The 17,661-nt window shown below is 51.8% G+C and overlaps 2 protein-coding genes across 5 annotated transcripts in view; one reads left to right on the forward strand and one right to left on the reverse strand.

Annotated features, from left to right (window-relative positions):
- Positions 1-6,059, forward strand: part of LOC147092073 (membrane-spanning 4-domains subfamily A member 15-like) — a 48,329-nt gene extending 42,270 nt beyond the window's left edge. The window contains exons 5-6 of one of the 2 annotated variants that reach the window (XM_085975818.1): positions 3,312-3,423; positions 4,801-6,059. In XM_085975818.1, coding sequence (XP_085831944.1) covers positions 3,312-3,423; positions 4,801-4,838 — 150 coding nt within the window. In that variant the 3' untranslated portion in view covers positions 4,839-6,059. The remainder of the gene's footprint in view (positions 1-3,311; positions 3,424-4,800) is intronic. The other variant, XM_085975819.1, reaches the window with a different exon arrangement.
- Positions 6,060-6,106: 47 nt separating this feature from the next.
- LOC147092074 (uncharacterized) overlaps positions 6,107-17,661 on the reverse strand; it is a 36,847-nt gene continuing 25,292 nt past the window's right edge. For 2 of the 3 annotated variants that reach the window (XM_085975817.1, XM_085975815.1), the window contains 3 exons: positions 14,726-14,782; positions 11,726-11,839; positions 6,107-6,629 (listed from right to left, as the gene is read on the reverse strand). In XM_085975817.1, the coding sequence (XP_085831943.1) occupies positions 6,495-6,629; positions 11,726-11,839; positions 14,726-14,782 (306 nt within the window). In that variant the 3' untranslated portion in view covers positions 6,107-6,494. Of the gene's footprint in view, positions 6,630-9,429; positions 9,540-11,725; positions 11,840-14,725; positions 14,783-17,661 lie in introns of all 3 variants that reach the window. The other variant, XM_085975816.1, reaches the window with a different exon arrangement.

Genomic DNA, 17,661 nt, shown 5'->3' on the forward strand with positions numbered 1-17,661 from the left:
GGGGAGAGAGAGAGACAGTGCTGGGGGAGAGAGAGAGACAGTGCTGGGGGAGAGAGAGAGACAGTGCTGGGGGAGAGAGAGAGACAGTGCTGGGGGAGAGAGAGAGACAGTGCTGGGGAGAGAGAGAGAGACAGTGCTGGGGGAGAGAGAGAGAGACAGTGCTGGGGGAGAGAGAGAGACAGTGCTGGGGGAGAGAGAGAGACAGTGCTGGGGGAGAGAGAGAGTGCTGGGGGAGAGAGAGAGACAGTGCTGGGGGAGAGAGAGAGACAGTGCTGGGGGAGAGAGAGAGACAGTGCTGGGGGAGAGTGAGAGAGAGAGTGCTGGGGGAGAGAGAGAGACAGTGCTGGGGGAGAGAGAGAGAGACAGTGCTGGGGGAGAGAGAGACAGTGCTGGGGGAGAGAGAGAGACAGTGCTGGGGGAGAGAGAGAGACAGTGCTGGGGGAGAGAGAGAGAGAGAGTGCTGGGGGAGAGAGAGAGACAGTGCTGGGGGAGAGAGAGAGAGACAGTGCTGGGGGAGAGAGAGACAGTGCTGGGGGGAGAGAGAGAGACAGTGCTGGGGGAGAGAGAGAGAGAGAGAGAGTGCTGTGGGAGAGAGAGAGACAGTGCTGGGGGAGAGAGAGAGACAGTGCTGGGGGAGAGAGAGAGACAGTGCTGGGGGAGAGAGAGAGACAGTGCTGGGGGAGAGAGAGAGACAGTGCTGGGGGTGAGAGAGAGACAGTGCTGGGGGAGAGAGAGAGACAGTGCTGGGGGAGAGAGAGAGACAGTGCTGGGGGAGAGAGAGAGACAGTGCTGGGGGAGAGAGAGAGACAGTGCTGGGGGTGAGAGAGACAGTGCTGGGTGTGAGAGAGAGACAGTGCTGGGGGAGAGAGAGAGACAGTGCTGGGGGAGAGAGAGAGACAGTGCTGGGGAGAGAGAGAGACAGTGCTGGGGGAGAGAGAGAGACAGTGCTGGGGGAGAGAGAGAGACAGTGCTGGGGGAGAGAGAGAGACAGTGCTGGGGGAGAGAGAGAGAGACAGTGCTGGGGGAGAGAGAGAGACAGTGCTGGGGGAGAGAGAGAGACAGTGCTGGGGGAGAGAGAGAGTGCTGGGGGAGAGAGAGAGACAGTGCTGGGGGAGAGAGAGAGACAGTGCTGGGGGAGAGAGAGAGACAGTGCTGGGGGAGAGAGAGAGAGTGCTGGGGGAGAGAGAGAGACAGTGCTGGGGGAGAGAGAGAGAGACAGTGCTGGGGGAGAGAGAGACAGTGCTGGGGGAGAGAGAGAGACAGTGCTGGGGGAGAGAGAGAGACAGTGCTGGGGGAGAGAGAGAGACAGTGCTGGGGGAGAGAGAGAGAGAGAGTGCTGGGGGAGAGAGAGAGACAGTGCTGGGGGAGAGAGAGAGAGACAGTGCTGGGGGAGAGAGAGACAGTGCTGGGGGGAGAGAGAGAGACAGTGCTGGGGGAGAGAGAGAGAGAGAGAGAGAGAGAGTGTGCTGTGGGAGAGAGAGAGACAGTGCTGGGGGAGAGAGAGAGACAGTGCTGGGGGAGAGAGAGAGACAGTGCTGGGGGAGAGAGAGAGACAGTGCTGGGGGAGAGAGAGAGACAGTGCTGGGGGAGAGAGAGAGACAGTGCTGGGGGAGAGAGAGAGACAGTGCTGGGGGAGAGAGAGAGACAGTGCTGGGGGAGAGAGAGAGACAGTGCTGGGGGAGAGAGAGAGACAGTGCTGGGGGAGAGAGAGAGACAGTGCTGGGGGAGAGAGAGAGACAGTGCTGGGGGAGAGAGAGAGAGACAGTGCTGGGGGAGAGAGAGAGACAGTGCTGGGGGAGAGAGAGAGAGAGAGTGCTGGGGGAGAGAGAGAGACAGTGCTGGGGAGAGAGAGAGAGAGAGTGCTGGGGGAGAGAGAGAGACAGTGCTGGGGGAGAGAGAGAGAGACAGTGCTGGGGGAGAGAGAGACAGTGCTGGGGAGAGAGAGAGAGACAGTGCTGGGGGAGAGAGAGACAGTGCTGGGGGAGAGAGAGAGACAGTGCTGGGGGAGAGAGAGAGACAGTGCTGGGGGAGAGAGAGAGACAGTGGTGGGGGAGAGAGAGAGACAGTGCTGGGGGAGAGAGAGACAGTGCTGGGGGAGAGAGAGAGACAGTGCTGGGGGAGAGAGAGAGACAGTGCTGGGGGAGAGAGAGAGACAGTGCTGGGGGAGAGAGAGAGACAGTGCTGGGGAGAGAGAGACAGTGCTGGGGGAGGGAGACAGTGCTGGGGGAGAGAGAGACAGTGCTGGGGAGAGAGAGAGACAGTGCTGGGGGAGAGAGAGACAGTGCTGGGGGAGAGAGAGAGAGAGAGAGAGAGAGAGAGTGCTGTGGGAGAGAGAGAGACAGTGCTGGGGGAGAGAGAGAGACAGTGCTGGGGGAGAGAGAGAGACAGTGCTGGGGGAGAGAGAGAGACAGTGCTGGGGGTGAGAGAGAGACAGTGCTGGGGGAGAGAGAGAGACAGTGCTGGGGGAGAGAGAGAGACAGTGCTGGGGGAGAGAGAGAGACAGTGCTGGGGGAGAGAGAGAGACAGTGCTGGGGGTGAGAGAGAGACAGTGCTGGGGGTGAGAGAGAGACAGTGCTGGGGGAGAGAGAGAGACAGTGCTGGGGGAGATAGAGAGACAGTGCTGGGGGAGAGAGAGAGACAGTGCTGGGGGAGAGAGAGAGACAGTGCTGGGGGAGAGAGAGAGACAGTGCTGGGGGAGAGAGAGAGACAGTGCTGGGGGAGAGAGAGAGAGACAGTGCTGGGGGAGAGAGAGAGACAGTGCTGGGGGAGAGAGAGAGACAGTGCTGGGGGAGAGAGAGAGACAGTGCTGGGGGAGAGTCTATAGTTCCCCGTTTTCTCTCTCCCCCCTTTTTTAAATAGCGGGTTTACATTTGCCACCCTCCAATCTGCAGGAGCAGTTCCATAATCTATTGAATTTTGGGAGATGACAACCAATGCATCCACTGGGAGAGGCGTGGAGCCATGGGGCAGGGGGCAGGGGGGTCAGTTGGGCAGCGGCAACAGCACTCAGCATCCCTTCAGTTAGGAAGGTGTAAATCCAGCCAGGATTCCTGCTTCTGATCGGTGTATGAAACATGCAGTGTGCTGGTGTGTGAGGTCGGAGACTGGCTCAGACCCCCCTCCACGTTCGAGGCTGGAATCCGTATTCCCAGCGAGAGGCAGAGGAGAAAGCAGCAAAAATAATAAACCCCCCCTGCCAGCTGTTGAACGACATGTGGCTGGGGTGGTATCACTGGCCAGACAAGGGGATGAGCAGAGGTCCCAGACTGACGAGGGGCCGGGCGGGGGCTGGCCCACCTTTTGTTTTACAGGTGGCGCCCATGCTCTTGCTCTTCTTCCTCATGCTGCTGTGCGGACTGGAGTTTGTCATCGCCGCTTTGGTTTTGTTCCTTCACTGTATGCTCCTCATACACGAGTTTCACGGTAAGAAAGAGCCGGGGACACTGGCGCTGCTGGCGGCTTTCACCTCCAAACTCTTTAGTCACCAGATGTCCTGTTTAACCTCCCTCCCCCCCTCCGCCCTTGCTCAGCAGGCTCGGGGTTACGTCCACCTGAGCAGTCACAAAGCTGAGGCCTCCCCTGCAGTGTGGAAGTTGCCCCCATCCTTTGCCTCGTTTCAATCACCCATCATCCCCCCACCTCACCCCACCCCCCGCATCATTGTGCTCGCTGCCGGTCCGGCAACACCTCGCTTAGGAAATTCTCCAATTCTCGTGTTCAAATCCCTCCATTGCCTTGGCTTTTCTCTTTCGATTTCTAAATTTCCCCTCACCTGACCCCACCCCCCCTTTTAGTTTAAAGCCCTATCTACAGCCCTCGTTATTTGATTCGCCAGGACAGTGGTCCCAGCCCGGTTTAAGTGGAGCCCGTCCAAATGGAACAGCTCCCTCTTTCCCCAGTACTGGTGCCAGTGGCCCTTGAAGCGAAACCCCTACCTCCCACACCACTCTTTCAGCTGTGCATCTAACCTGTTTCTCCCCATGCCAATTTGTGCGTGGTTCAGGTATCAATCCAGAGATTATTACCTTTGAGGTTGATTGGCACCTCAAACATTCACTCCCTCCACCACCGGCGCACCGTGGCTGCAGTGTGTACCATCTACAAGATGCACTGCAGCAACTTGCCAAGGCTTCTTCAGCAGCACCTCCCAAACCTGCGAGCTCTTCCACCTAGAAGGACAAGGGCAGCAGGCGCATGGGAACACCACCACCTCCAAGTGCCCCTCCAAGTCACACACCATCCTGACTTGGAAGTACATCGCTGATCCTTCATCGTCGCTGGGTCAAAATCCTGGAACTCCCTCCCTAGCACTGTGGGAGCACCTTCACCACACGGACTGCAGCGGTTCAAGAAGGCGGGCGGCTCACCACCACCTTCTCCAGGGCAACTAGGGATGGGCAATAAATGCTGGCCTTGCCAGCGACGCCCACATCCCATAAAAACGAATAAAAAAAAGGTTCTGCATTCTAATTTGGACCCGAGCTCCTCAAACTCCCTCAGCAGAACCTCATTCCTCGTTCTACCTATGTTGTTGGTTCCTACGTGGACGACAACTGGATCCTCCCCCTCCCACTCCAAATTCTTCTCCAGCCACCAGGAGATATGCTTAAAGGCGCTGAATAAATGCACTTGGTTGTTGAATGGTTAGCAGGGCCCACAGGCCCAGCTGTGAACCAGAAGTACGTAGAGCAGCAAGTGTGGCGAGGACCTCGCGTGAAGACTTGGGGGAGGGTGGGGTAACTGTGCTGAGGCGCACTTGTTAAATAAAACTGTAAGCAATCTCTGTGTTAATCCTTTTAGTGACGAGTACCCAGAGGCATTCGATAAGTCAGCATTGAAGCTGGGCGCCGGAAGAGCCCGATCGGACTCACTTGACCTTGAGCGGTTAACGTGGAATCTGCAGAAGGCGCACGCGCGGGGGTGGTGGGAAAGACAAATCATTCATTCTCTTCAGTAACTGTCGCCTGCCTTAAATGTTCATTTAAGTTAAAAGGTTCTTCAGCGTGCGAAACGGTAAACTTGGGATTAGAGAACTTGGGAGCATTGAGCAGGGGAATAAGAACCTAAGCAATAGGAGCAGGAGTAGGCCATACGTCCCCTTGAGCCTGCTCCGCCATTCAATAAGATCATGGCTGACCTTCGACCTCGACTCCACTTTCCCGTCCTATCCCACGATTCCCTTAAGATGGGCGCCCGTTTTAAAGCTGGTCAGGAGGAAGCGGGAGTTACTGCGAGTGACCCTGGGCTGATTCGGAGGGTGGTTTCGTGTCATTCTGCGTTGCCTCGAATTGTTTCCAAACACGTCCCTGCCGCCTGGCCTGCTGTCGGACTGAGCCTGGAAGTGACTGTGTGATCGTGTCGTGGTTCCGCAGGCTGACATCACACTCTGTGATCGGAGAACGATACAGCACAGAATCAGCCCATTCGGCCCCATCGTGCCTGTGCCGGCTCTTTGAAAGAGCGACCCAATTAGTCCCTTTCCCCATTGCGCTGTCAAATTTCCCCTTCAAGTAATCATCCAATTTCCCTTTTGAAAATTACTGTTGAATCAGCTTCCACCGTCGTTTCAGACAGCGCGTTCCAGATCATCATCACTCGCTGTGTAAAACATTTCTCCTCATCTCCCCCTGGCTCTTTTGCCAATTATCTTAAATCTGTGTCCTCTGGTTTCCCCCTATCGACTCTATTAGAGCCCCTCATCATTTTGAACACCATTATTAAATCTGCTCGAAGGAGAACAGTCCCACCTTCTCTAAGTCGCTCTGCGTAACTGAAGTCCCTCATCCCTGGCATCATTCTGGTCAATCTCCTCTGCACCCGTTCCAAGGCCTTGAGATCCTTTTTCTACAGTGTGGTCTCCAGACTGAAGGGGGATTTATTGGGTATTAGAGGCCACGCGCAGGGATAGTGAAGGTTACTGAGGATTCAGGAGGGTTGAAGGGAACAAGTGGAGACCGGGTGTCCTGGTGCAGAAGGGACTATTCCCTTGCTTTGTATCAATGAGAATCGGTTGGTGTGTCCTGTTTTTTTTTAAACCTATAAAGGAGACTGTGATGTTACGCTGGATTTTCTGAAATTTCTTTTGATCAGGAGGAGGCTGCACTCCTGGTGTTTGTAACCGAAACAATGTTTGTTCTTTCGTTTAATTCAATTAAAACAAAGTTGTTCACAAAAAGGAAAGCGCGGCCAATACCGATTCTCCAGAAACAGTCTGCGTTTGTGCGAGTGGGAGTGGTGATTTTCTCTGCCCCGCCGAGTTTGGAAACAGCGAGTGTCCTTGCCTTCTGGGAGTGCAGGAGGAGCTCCCGGATGGGCTTCCTGACTGAGTGCTGCCAGCCCCGAGCCTGCGCCTCTCACCCACTCAACAGGCTCTGCTCAGACACGCAAGTGATTCCCGCTAACTCTGGCCGAAGGGGCTCTCAGTCTGCTGCTGCAGGCAAACTGCCAGTAAGGAGGATCTTGCAGAGAGACAGGCACTGCTATCGAGATCCAGCTCAAATCATCAAAGTGGTGGTGCTTTCTTTTTGGGTCAGGTTCTGTTGCGTGTGCCGTGCTCCATTAACCGTGCCAGTTAAACGGCTTCTCCGGGTCTGATCTTCGAAGCTCGGACGTTTCTTGGAAAGCACCTTCTGCAGAAGCATTGAAAATACAAATGGTTTAGAGTCATAGAAGGAGGCCATTCGGCCCATCGTGTCCGTGCCGGCTCTCTAGAGCAATCCGGTCAGTCCCATTTCCCCGCTCTCTCCCCATAGCCCTGCAAGTTTATTTCCCTCAAGTGCCCATCCAGTCTCCCCTTGAAAACATCGAGTGTCTCCGCTTCCACCACTTCCATCGGCAGCGAGTTCCAGGTCCTCACCACTCGCTGCGTAAAAAAGGTTTTCCCTCACATCCCCCCTGTATCTCATGCCCAAAACCTTAAATCTGTGTCCCCTAGTCCTTGTACCATCAACTAGTGGGAACAGCCTCTCGCCGTCTAGCCTATCCAAACCCATCATAACCTTGTACACCTCAATCAAATCTCCCCTCAACCTCCTTTGCTCTAATGAAAACAAATCCAGCTTCTCCAACCTGTCCTTGTAGCTAAGATCCCCCATCCCCGGAACCATTCTGGTAAGTCTCCTCTGCACCCTCTCGAGGGCCTTCACACCCTTCCTAAAGTGTGGTGACCAGAACTGGACACACTACTCCAGTTGTGGCCTAACCAGCACTTTATAAAGGTTCAGCATAACTTCTCTAATTTTGTACTCAGTACCTCTATTTATGAAGCCCAAGATCCCATATGCTTTGCTAACCACTCTCTCAATATGTCCTCTTTATGCAATTCTCCCCCTTTCTTCTCCTGATGGCTGCTGAATCCAGGCTGGGACACAGTTCCACGGTGTGTGTAGTCATACTCTGCTGCCCACAATTGGAAGGCAAGCCTCCAGACTTGGCTCGCCGCTGCCCTCAGCCCACGTCCAGTTTTGACAGGAGCCATGAAGCCTGGGGACTGGCGAGACCCGATTGCAGCAGCCACCCACTCCTGCCACCCAGCGGGCTCAGCACACACTGAGGGCAAGAGCTGGAGCCTCGGCGGGCTGGGACACTGTCTTACACACGGGAGGCAGTCTGGAGTGCGCAGAGACGGCACCTTTAAGTCCAAAAGAAGTCTCTCAGCACTGTACAAGCAGAGAGGAGTGAGGGGAATGGGTGCGGAGTCTGGGGGAGGAGTGGCCGAATGCTGGATTGAAAAGGTGGGTTTTGAGAGTTTTTTTTAAAGGGAGAGAGAGAAGTGGAGGGGTTTAGGGGAGGGTGTTGCACACAGTGGGACTGAGGCGGCTAAACGTTTAAGTTTCCAATACTGGGGCGAAGGGAGGGAGGGGGGTTTGGGCAGAAGGGTTGGGGGGGGGACTGACACATGAACACTGCACTAGCATTGCGAACATTGACTGACAATTAGGCTTAACGTTGTCAGTCACTTGCACTGCCACTGACGCGAAGGTAACCAGCTCCAGAACCATGAGGCTTTTCCCTCTTCATTCTTTCTGCTTAAAACCAGGTTGCGGGGGGGGGGGTGGGGGGGCCGTTACGAAAGCTGATTGGAGCAAAGTGCTCACCTGCAATAGCGGCAAGTGGGTCCAAGAGTCAAGCTGGCGCATTGCTGGGGGAAGAGACGGTGGGGCTGAGATGTATCGGAGAGGGACAGGTTTGCTAGCCTTTATCTCTCGCACGGGTTAATGTCTGAATTAACAGCGGGATATCACACGAGCGTCTCTGGCGCCTGTCTGCCGCAATGTCAAGCTCCTTGTTTCTTTCGCTCCTGTTCTGTGTGCAGGTACACCATAGCATCACATAAGAATTAGGAGCAGGAGTCGGCCATACGGCCCCTCGAGCCTGCTCCGCCATTCAAAAAGATCATGGCTGATCATCGACCTCAACTCCACTTTCCCACCCGATCCCCATATCCCTTGATTCGCCGAGAGTCCAAAAATCTATCGATCTCAGCCTTGAATCTACACAAAGACTCAGCATCAACAGCCCTCTGGGGCAGAGAATTCCAAAGATTCACAACCCTCAATGAAGAAATTCCTCCGCATCTCGGTCTTAAATGGCCGACCCCTTATCCTGAGACCCCTAGTTCACAGAATGATACAACACAGAAAGAGGCCATTCAGCCCATTTTACCTGTGCCGGCTCCTTGATAGAGCTAGCCACTCCCCTACTCTTTCCCCATAGCCCTGTGAATCTTTACCCTTTATTTATCGAATTCCCTTTTGAAAGCTACTATTGAATCTACTTCCACCGCCTTTTCAGGCAGTGCATTCCAGATCACAAGAACTCGCTGTGTAAAAAAGTGTTTCCTCATGTCGTCTCTGGTTCTTTTGCCGATTATCTTAAATCCTGATTACCGACCCTCCTGCCATTGGAAACAGTTTCTACTTATTTACTCTGTCAAAACCCTTCATGATTTTGAACACCTCAATCAAATCTCCCCTTAACCTTCTCTGCTCTAAGGAGAACAATCCCAGCTTCTCCAGTCTCTCCACGTAACTGAAGTCCCTCATCCCTGGCACCATTCTGGTCAATCTCCCCTTAACCTTCTCTGCTCTAAGGAGAACAATCCCAGCTTCTCCAGTCTCTCCACGTAACTGAAGTCCCTCATCCCCTGGTACCATTCTGGTCAATCTCCCCTTAACCTTCTCTGCTCTAAAGAGAACAATCCCACCTTCTCCAGTCTCTCCACATAACTGAAGCCCCTCATCCCCTGGTACCATTCTGGTCAATCTCCCCTTAACCTTCTCTGCTCTAAAGAGAACAATCCCACCTTCTCCAGTCTCTCCACATAACTGAAGCCCCTCATCCCTGGTACCATTCTGGTCAAGCTCCTCTGCACCCTCTCCGAGGACTTGACATCTCTCCTAAAGCGTGGTGCCCCTTTTGTGTTCTTACCATTTGTTTGACCGTAAGAGCTTCAGGTAAAGATAACAGATTAAAAGTGCTATGACGAACTCCACCGCAGAGAAGATCATCAGGAATGCTGACATGATCAGTGGTGATGCCTGCGTGGGACAAGAGATGGCATGGTTCAGCTTCTACTCCAGGTAGAGTGGAGCTCAGCTTTGTTTAGTACACCTGGCCAGAAAGGTTCAGTACACATCATCCAGGGCAAACCCACCAATTTTCAGTATTTGAATCTTCACTGGATCGATGGTCTTACCAAATTAAAGCTTTTCTTCCAAACACACACGCCAATACAGCAACTGTTAGTACATAAGAATTAACAGCAGGGGTCGGCCATACGGCCCCTCGAGCCCGCTCCACCATTCAATAAGATCATGGCTGATCTTCTACCACAACTCCACTTTCCCCACTCGATCCCCATATCCCTTGATTCCCCTAGAGTCCAAGAATCTATCGATCTCAGTCCTGAATATACTCAACAACTCAGCACTCACAGCCCTCTGGAGTAGAGAATTCCAAAGATTCACAACCCTCTGAGTGAAGACATTCCTCATCTCAGTCCTAAATGGCCGACCCCTTATCCTGAGACTGTGCCCGAGTCCAAGACTCTCCAGCCAGGGGGAAACAACCTTTCAGCATCTACCCTGTCAATCCCCCTCAGAATCTTATATGTTTCAATGAGATCACTTCTCATTCTTCTAAACTCCAGAGAGCATAGACCCAATCTACTCAATCTCTCATCATAGGACAGCGCTCTCATCCCAGGAATCAATCGAGTGAACCTTCGTTGCACCACCTCCAAGGCAAGTATATTCGTCCTTAGATAAGGAGACCAAAACTGTGCACAGTACTCCAGGTGTGGTCTCACCAAGGCCCTGTACAATTGTAGCAACACTTCCTTACTCTTATACTCCAACCCCCTTGCAATAAAGGCCAACATGCCATTTGCCTTCCTAATTGCTTGCTGTACCTGCATGCTAGCTTTCTGTGTTTCTTGTACTGGGACACCAAAATCTCTCTGAACACAAACATTTAATAGTTTCTCAATATTTAAAAAATATTCTGTTTTCCTATTCTTCCTACCAAAGTGAATAACCTCATATTTCCCACATTATACTCCATCTCCCACCTTATTGCCCACTCACTTAACCTGTCTATATCCCTTTGCAGACTCTGTGTCCTCCTCATAGCTTACTGTCCCACCTATCTTCGTCAGCAAACTTGGATACATTACAGTCGGTCCCTTCATCTAAGTCATTAATATAGATTGTGAATAGCGGAGGCCCCAACACTGATCCTTGTGGCACCCCACTAGTTACAGCCTGCCAACTGGAAAACGACCCGTTTATCCCGACTCTCTGTTTTCTGTCCTTTAACCAATCCTCTATCCATGCTAATATATTACCCCCAACCCCATGAGCCCTTATCTTGCGTAACAATAAATTTGTCAAACACCATTTCCCGTTCATAAAACCATGTTGACTCTGCCTAATCACAGTGTGATTTTCGAAGTGCCCTGTTACCACTTCCCTAATAATGGATTCCAGCATTTTTCTGACAACAGATGTTAGGCGAACTGGTCTGTAGTTCCCCGTTTTCTCTCTCCCTCCTTTCTTGAATAGTGGGGTAACATTTGGTACCTTCCAATCCGCTGGGACCGTTCCAGAATCTAGGGAATTTTGGACGATCACAACCAATGCATCCACTTTCTCTGCAGCCACCTCTTTTAGAACCCTAGGATGTAGGCCGTCGGGTCCAGGGGATTTGTCGGCTTTTAGTCCCATTCATTTCTCAAGTTCCTCACTCTTAATAGCCCCTTAGTTCCCCGTTATTTTTGGTATGTATTTTGTGTCTTCTACTGTGAAGACAGATACAAAATATTTGTTTAAAGTCTCTGCCATTTCCTTATTCCCCATTATAATTTCACCTGTCTCAGCCTCTAAAGGACCAATGTTTACTTTTGCTACTCTCTTCCTTTTTACATACTTGTAGAAGCTCTTACAATCTGTTTTTATATTTCTTGCTAAGTTACTCTCATTGTATTTTCTCCCTCTATCAATTTTTTGGTCACCCTTTGCCGGTTTCTAAAGCTCTCCCAATCCTCAGGCTTACTTCTTCCCAACATTATAAGCCTCTTTTTTTTAATCTAATATCCTTAATTTCTTTAGTTAGCCACTGATGGATCACTTTCCCAGTGGATTTTTTATTTCTCAATGGAATATATTCGTTGAGGAGTTTGCCACTGTTAGTCTATCAAAGCTGCACCAATACAGGAAGAACTTACCATAAAAAAGTTGAACGGAGTTGTTGGCAAGACGAAGAGTGAGAGGTTAAACAACACACAGCCCATTGCTGCAAAAAGTGCACTGAGCACGTGCAGGCTGAGTATGATCCGTCTCTGAAAACAGCACAACAAAGATTACTCAGCAAACAGGACGCCAATGTTTTACAATCCATCCTGGAGGAGGAAGGAGATTTTTGTTCTTACATTTCTCCTCATCTCAGTCCTAAATGGCCGAACCCTGAATGATCACTGAGACTGTGACCCCTAGTTCTAGACTCTCCAGCCAAGGGAAACATCACCCCAGCATCTACCCTGAATAATTTTATATGTTTCAATGAGATCACCTCTCATTCTTCCAAACTCCAGACGCAAGGAGTGTGACATCCAGAGCAAAGTTAAAATCAACACATCCTGGTTAAAGGTGGGCAACTAACCCCCAATCAACACCTTTAATGGGACATCCTCTACTGTGCCTTTTTTCACTCCTGATGGACTGGGCCCATTCCTGCACAACAGGGAAGAAGGCAGAAGAAGAAGATATCCTCTCTTCACTGATAACATCTTATCTACTCTTGGGCAAGGGAATCAACCCAAGCTGCGGAGAGAACGTTACAGTGATTCACTTTCAGTGCAGGAGAGAGGGGGTTGCTCATAACACACTGAAGTCTCCCTTAACTCCTGGGTGGAAGGCTTCCTAAAGAAAGAAAGACTTGCATCTGCACAGCGCCTTTCACAACCTCAGGATGTCCCAAAGCGCTTTACAGCCAATGAAGTACTTTTGACATGTGCTCACTGTCGGAATGTAGGAAACGTGGCAGAAAATTTGCACATAGCAAGCGCCCACAAACAGCTATGTGAAGATGACCAAATAATGTTTTTTTTTTTATAAGCGATGTTAGTTGGGGGATAAATATTGGCCAGGACACTGAGGAGCACTCCCCCTGCTATTCTTTGAAATAGTGGCCGTGGGATCTTTTACGTCCACCTGAGAGGTTTAAAGTCTCATCCAAAAGACAGCACCTCCGACAGTACAGTACTGCCCCTCCGACAGTGCAGCGCTGCCTCAGTACTGCCCCTCCGATAGTACAGTGCTCCCTCAGTACTGCCCCTCCGACAGTTCAGCGCTGCCTCAGTACTGCCCCTCCGACAGTAGTGCTCCCTCAGTACTGCCCCTCCGATAGTACAGTGCTCCCTCAGTACTGCCCCTCCGACAGTGCAGCGCTGCCTCAGTACTGCCCCTCCGACAGTGCAGCGCTCCCTAGGTACTGCCCCTCCGACAGTGCGACGCTCGCTCAGTACTGCCCCTCCGACAGTGCAGCACCTGCCCCTCCGACAGTGCAGCGCTGCCTCAGTACTGCCCCTCCGACAGTAGTGCTCCCTCAGTACTGCCCCTCCGATAGTACAGTGCTCCCTCAGTACTGCCCCTCCGACAGTGCAGCGCTGCCTCAGTACTGCCCCTCCGACAGTGCAGTGCTCCCTCAGTACTGCCCCTCCGACAGTGCAGTGCTCCCTCAGTACTGCCCCTCCGACAGTGCAGCGCTCCCTAGGTACTGCCCCTCCGACAGTGCGACGCTCGCTCAGTACTGCCCCTCCGACAGTGCAGCACCTGCCCCTCCGACAGTGCAGCGCTCCCTCAGCACTGCCCTTCCGACAGTTCAGCGTGCCCTCAGTACTGACCCACCGACAGTATAGCGCTCCCTCAGTACTGCCCCTCCGACAGTTCAGCGTGCCCTCAGTACTGACCCTCCGACAGTGCAGCGCTCCCTCAGTGCTGCCCCTCCGACAGTTCAGCGTGCCCTCAGTACTGACCCTCCGACAGTGCAGCGCTCCCTCAGTACTGCCCCTCCGACAGTGCAGCGCTCCCTCAGTACTGACCCTCCGACAGTGCAGCGCTCCCTCAGTACTGACCCTCCGACAGTGCAGCGCTCCCTCAGTACTGCCCCTCCGACAGTGCAGCGCTCCCTCAGTACTGACCCTCCGACAGTGCAGCGCTCCCTCAGTACTGACCCTCCGACAGTGCAGCACTCTCTCAGTACTGCCCCTCCGACAGTTCAGCGTGCCCTCAGTACTGACCCTCCGACAGTGCAGCGCTCCCTCAGTACTGCCCCTCCGACAGTTCAGCGTGCCCTCAGTACTGACCCTCCGACAGTGCAGCGCTCCCTCAGTACTGCCCCTCCGACAGTGCAGCGCTCCCTCAGTACTGACCCTCCGACAGTGCAGCGCTCCCTCAGTACTGCCCCTCCGACAGTGCAGTGCTCCCTCAGTACTGCCCCTCTGACAGTTCAGCGCGCCCTCAGTACTGCCCCTCCGACAGTTCAGCGTGCCCTCAGTACTGACCCTCCGACAGTGTAGCGCTCCCTCAGTACTGCCCCTCCGACAGTTCAGCGTGCCCTCACTTCTGCCCCTCCGACAGTTCAGCGTGCCCTCAGTACTGACCCTCCGACAGTGTAGCGCTCCCTCAGTACTGCCCCTCCGACAGTCCAGTGTGCCCTCAGTACTGCCCCTCCGACAGTGCAGTGCTCCCTCAGTACTGCCCCTCCGACAGTGCAGCGCTCCCTCAGTACTGCCCCTCCGACAGTGCAGCGCTCCCTCAGTACTGCCCCTCCGACAGTTCAGCGTGCCCTCAGTACTGCCCCTCCAACAGTGTAGCGCTCCCTCAGTACTGCCCCTCCGACAGTCCAGTGTGCCCTCAGTACTGTACTGGGAGTGTCAGCTTAAATTTTGTGCTAAAGTCTTTGGAGTGGAACTTGAACCCACAACCTTCTGACTCAGAGGCAAGAGTGTTATCTACTGAGGCGTGGCTGACACCTGGAAGCTGGAGGTATTCATCCACCCGTGTTTTGGTAGCAAGGTACAATGCCATGTTTCCCTTCAGCGCTGTGTCGCTAGGCAGCGGAAGCTTGCTACGAGTGGAGGATGTCTATAAAAGATTATATAAGCAGAGGCAGCCTCTACAATCCATTTAGCCAAGACCATGCTCACATTACATTAAATACTTACATGAAGGGTAGTTCTGGAATATATTAGATGAACTGTCACGGATCCTGATATCATGTACTGCAAAAGAGACACAAATACCTGTTATGTGACACACCATAGAGAGATACGGATCTAATCTAGAGCGGGACGGACCATAGGGAGATACGGATCTAATCTAGAGCGGGACGGACCATAGAGAGATACTGATCTAATCTAGAGAGTGACACACCATAGATAGACACTGATCTAATCTAGAGAGTGACACACCACAGAGAGATACTGATCTAATCTAGAGAGTGACACACCATAGAGAGATACTGATCTAATCTAGAGAGTGACACACCATAGAGAGATACTGATCTAATCTAGAGAGTGACACACCATAGAGAGATACTGATCTAATCTAGAGAGTGACACACCACAGAGAGATACTGATCTAATCTAGAGAGTGACACACCATAGAGAGATACTGATCTAATCTAGAGAGTGACACACCATAGAGAGATACTGATCTAATCTAGAGAGTGACACACCACAGAGAGATACTGATCTAATCTAGAGAGTGACACACCATAGATAGACACTGATCTAATCTAGAGAGTGACACACCACAGAGAGATACTGATCTAATCTAGAGAGTGACACACCACAGAGAGATACTGATCTAATCTAGAGAGTGACACACCATAGAGAGATACTGATCTAATCTAGAGAGTGACACACCACAGAGAGATACTGATCTAATCTAGAGAGTGACACACCATAGATAGACACTGATCTAATCTAGAGAGTGACACACCACAGAGAGATACTGATCTAATCTAGAGAGTGACACACCACAGAGAGATACTGATCTAATCTAGAGAGTGACACACCACAGAGAGATACTGATCTAATCTAGAGAGTGACACACCATAGATAGACACTGATCTAATCTAGAGAGTGACACACCATAGAGAGATACTGATCTAATCTAGAGAGTGACACACCACAGAGAGATACTGATCTAATCTAGAGAGTGACACACCATAGAGAGATACTGATCTAATCTAGAGAGTGACACACCACAGAGAGATACTGATCTAATCTAGAGAGTGACACACCATAGATAGACACTGATCTAATCTAGAGAGTGACACACCATAGAGAGATACTGATCTAATCTAGAGAGTGACACACCATAGAGAGACACTGATCTAATCTAGAGTGGGACGCACCATAGAGAGACACTGATCTAATCTAGAGTGGGACGCACCATAGAGAGTGTTACATTGTTATCGTATCACATCGTTAAATGGAACTACTTTGGTATGAAACTTCTTTGGTATGGTGTAGTTATATTGCTATGTGGCACACTGTGCACAGGCAGTGCACAGTGCAGCGTCGGACATCTTGTATCACTCCGCACCATGCGGCAACAGAGAAACAAAGCAAGAATACAGCTAGTAAAAGCAGTAACTAAAATGAGCTAAAAATGTCTATTATTTATAGTATAAGGACACAAGGAGACACAACATGGTGGCAGCAGTATAACTGAGTACAAAATTGTGCTATACGAACTACGAATAAGACGAAAAGTGATTTTATGCGGTGATTGAGAGTGAATCGTACGGGAAACTAAAATGACGGCTGCCGCTGCACTGACTGTGCAAATGCAACCCCTCATGAACTGGGAAGCCGACGATATAGTAGAAGCATTCCGCAAGTTCAAACAGAAATGTGAGCTTACATTCAAAAGCTTCCTGAAGGGTACTACCAACGAGGAAAAGGTTCGTTACATTCTGTTGTGGACAGGAGAAAAAGGTCTAGATTTGTATAATAGCTGGAGTTTGACTGAAGAGGAAAAGGAAAACCCTGCGACAATTTTTGATAAATTCAGCAACCATTTAGAGCCTAAATTCAATCACTGTATACACAGATACAAATTCCAGAGTCTAAGACAGGAACCCGGTGAAACAGCTGACAATTTCCTGACAAGGCTGAGAAATGAAGCCAGCCGGTGTAAATTTAAGGAAATGGAGGAAAGGCTTGTGGACCAGCTAATATGGGGGTCAGCGCATGTAGAGGTAAAAAAAAGCCCTGCTAGGAAAAGAATAGCTCGGAATAACAGAGGCTATAGATACTGCAAGAGCTCATGAAGCAGCAAATGAAAACGCTGATTTCTCAAACGGCTGACATGCAGACGGCTTCTGAGACGGACAACAGAGTGGATGCAGTGAGAGAAAAGTACAACACACAAAGACATGCACATGACAATGGGGGAAACATGTGCAGAAATTGTGGAAGACCGCACGATTACACAGACAAGAGAAAATGTCCAGCATATGGAACAAACTGCAATGCATGTGGCAAACTAAACCACTGGGAAAAGAGGTGTAGAATGAAGAAAGAAGGAACATACATCAAAAACAAAGGCGGACAGCAGAACCAGAGAAAGAAACACAATGGCCTAGAAATTGGGTTCTGGCGTAGGCAGGGCTTTAGCGCCGGAAGTTAGTGCCGGCGCTAAGTCCCCCTGCGCGTGCCAAAAATTCAGTAGTGCCGCGCCCAAACGGCTGCTGGCGCTACTGAAGGGTCTTTGCGGTGGTACATCGGCGCTAACTGCCGTTTCGCGCCACAATTCCGGCGCTGCGGCACCCGATGCGGTGCGGCAGGCTGGGGACGTGCAGGCCTCCTCCTCCTGTTAAGGAGGAGCTGCCTGCACCCGGCCGCGGCCCGCGCAAATCAGCTTAAAAATGAGCCCGGCACCTCGGACAAGTGCCGGGCTTGCATCTGTTCCGGGGGGGGGGGGGGGCGGGGGGAGAAGTCAGGGGAGGGAGCTGCGGGCAGGCGGCCGGCGGGAAAGTGGCCGGCCGCCGCGGGGCCTTTAATGCGCCGGCGCAAACTGGAGTAAGGCACCTCTGACAGAACGTTGCTTGCGGCTGCCACGGGCGAGGCGGCCGCAACTCAATTTCGGA

This window comes from Somniosus microcephalus, unplaced genomic scaffold (assembly GCF_052327205.1).
Source record: "Somniosus microcephalus isolate GS21.2 unplaced genomic scaffold, FLI_Smic_1.0 unresolved_chr2, whole genome shotgun sequence".
Taxonomy (NCBI): domain Eukaryota; kingdom Metazoa; phylum Chordata; class Chondrichthyes; order Squaliformes; family Somniosidae; genus Somniosus; species Somniosus microcephalus.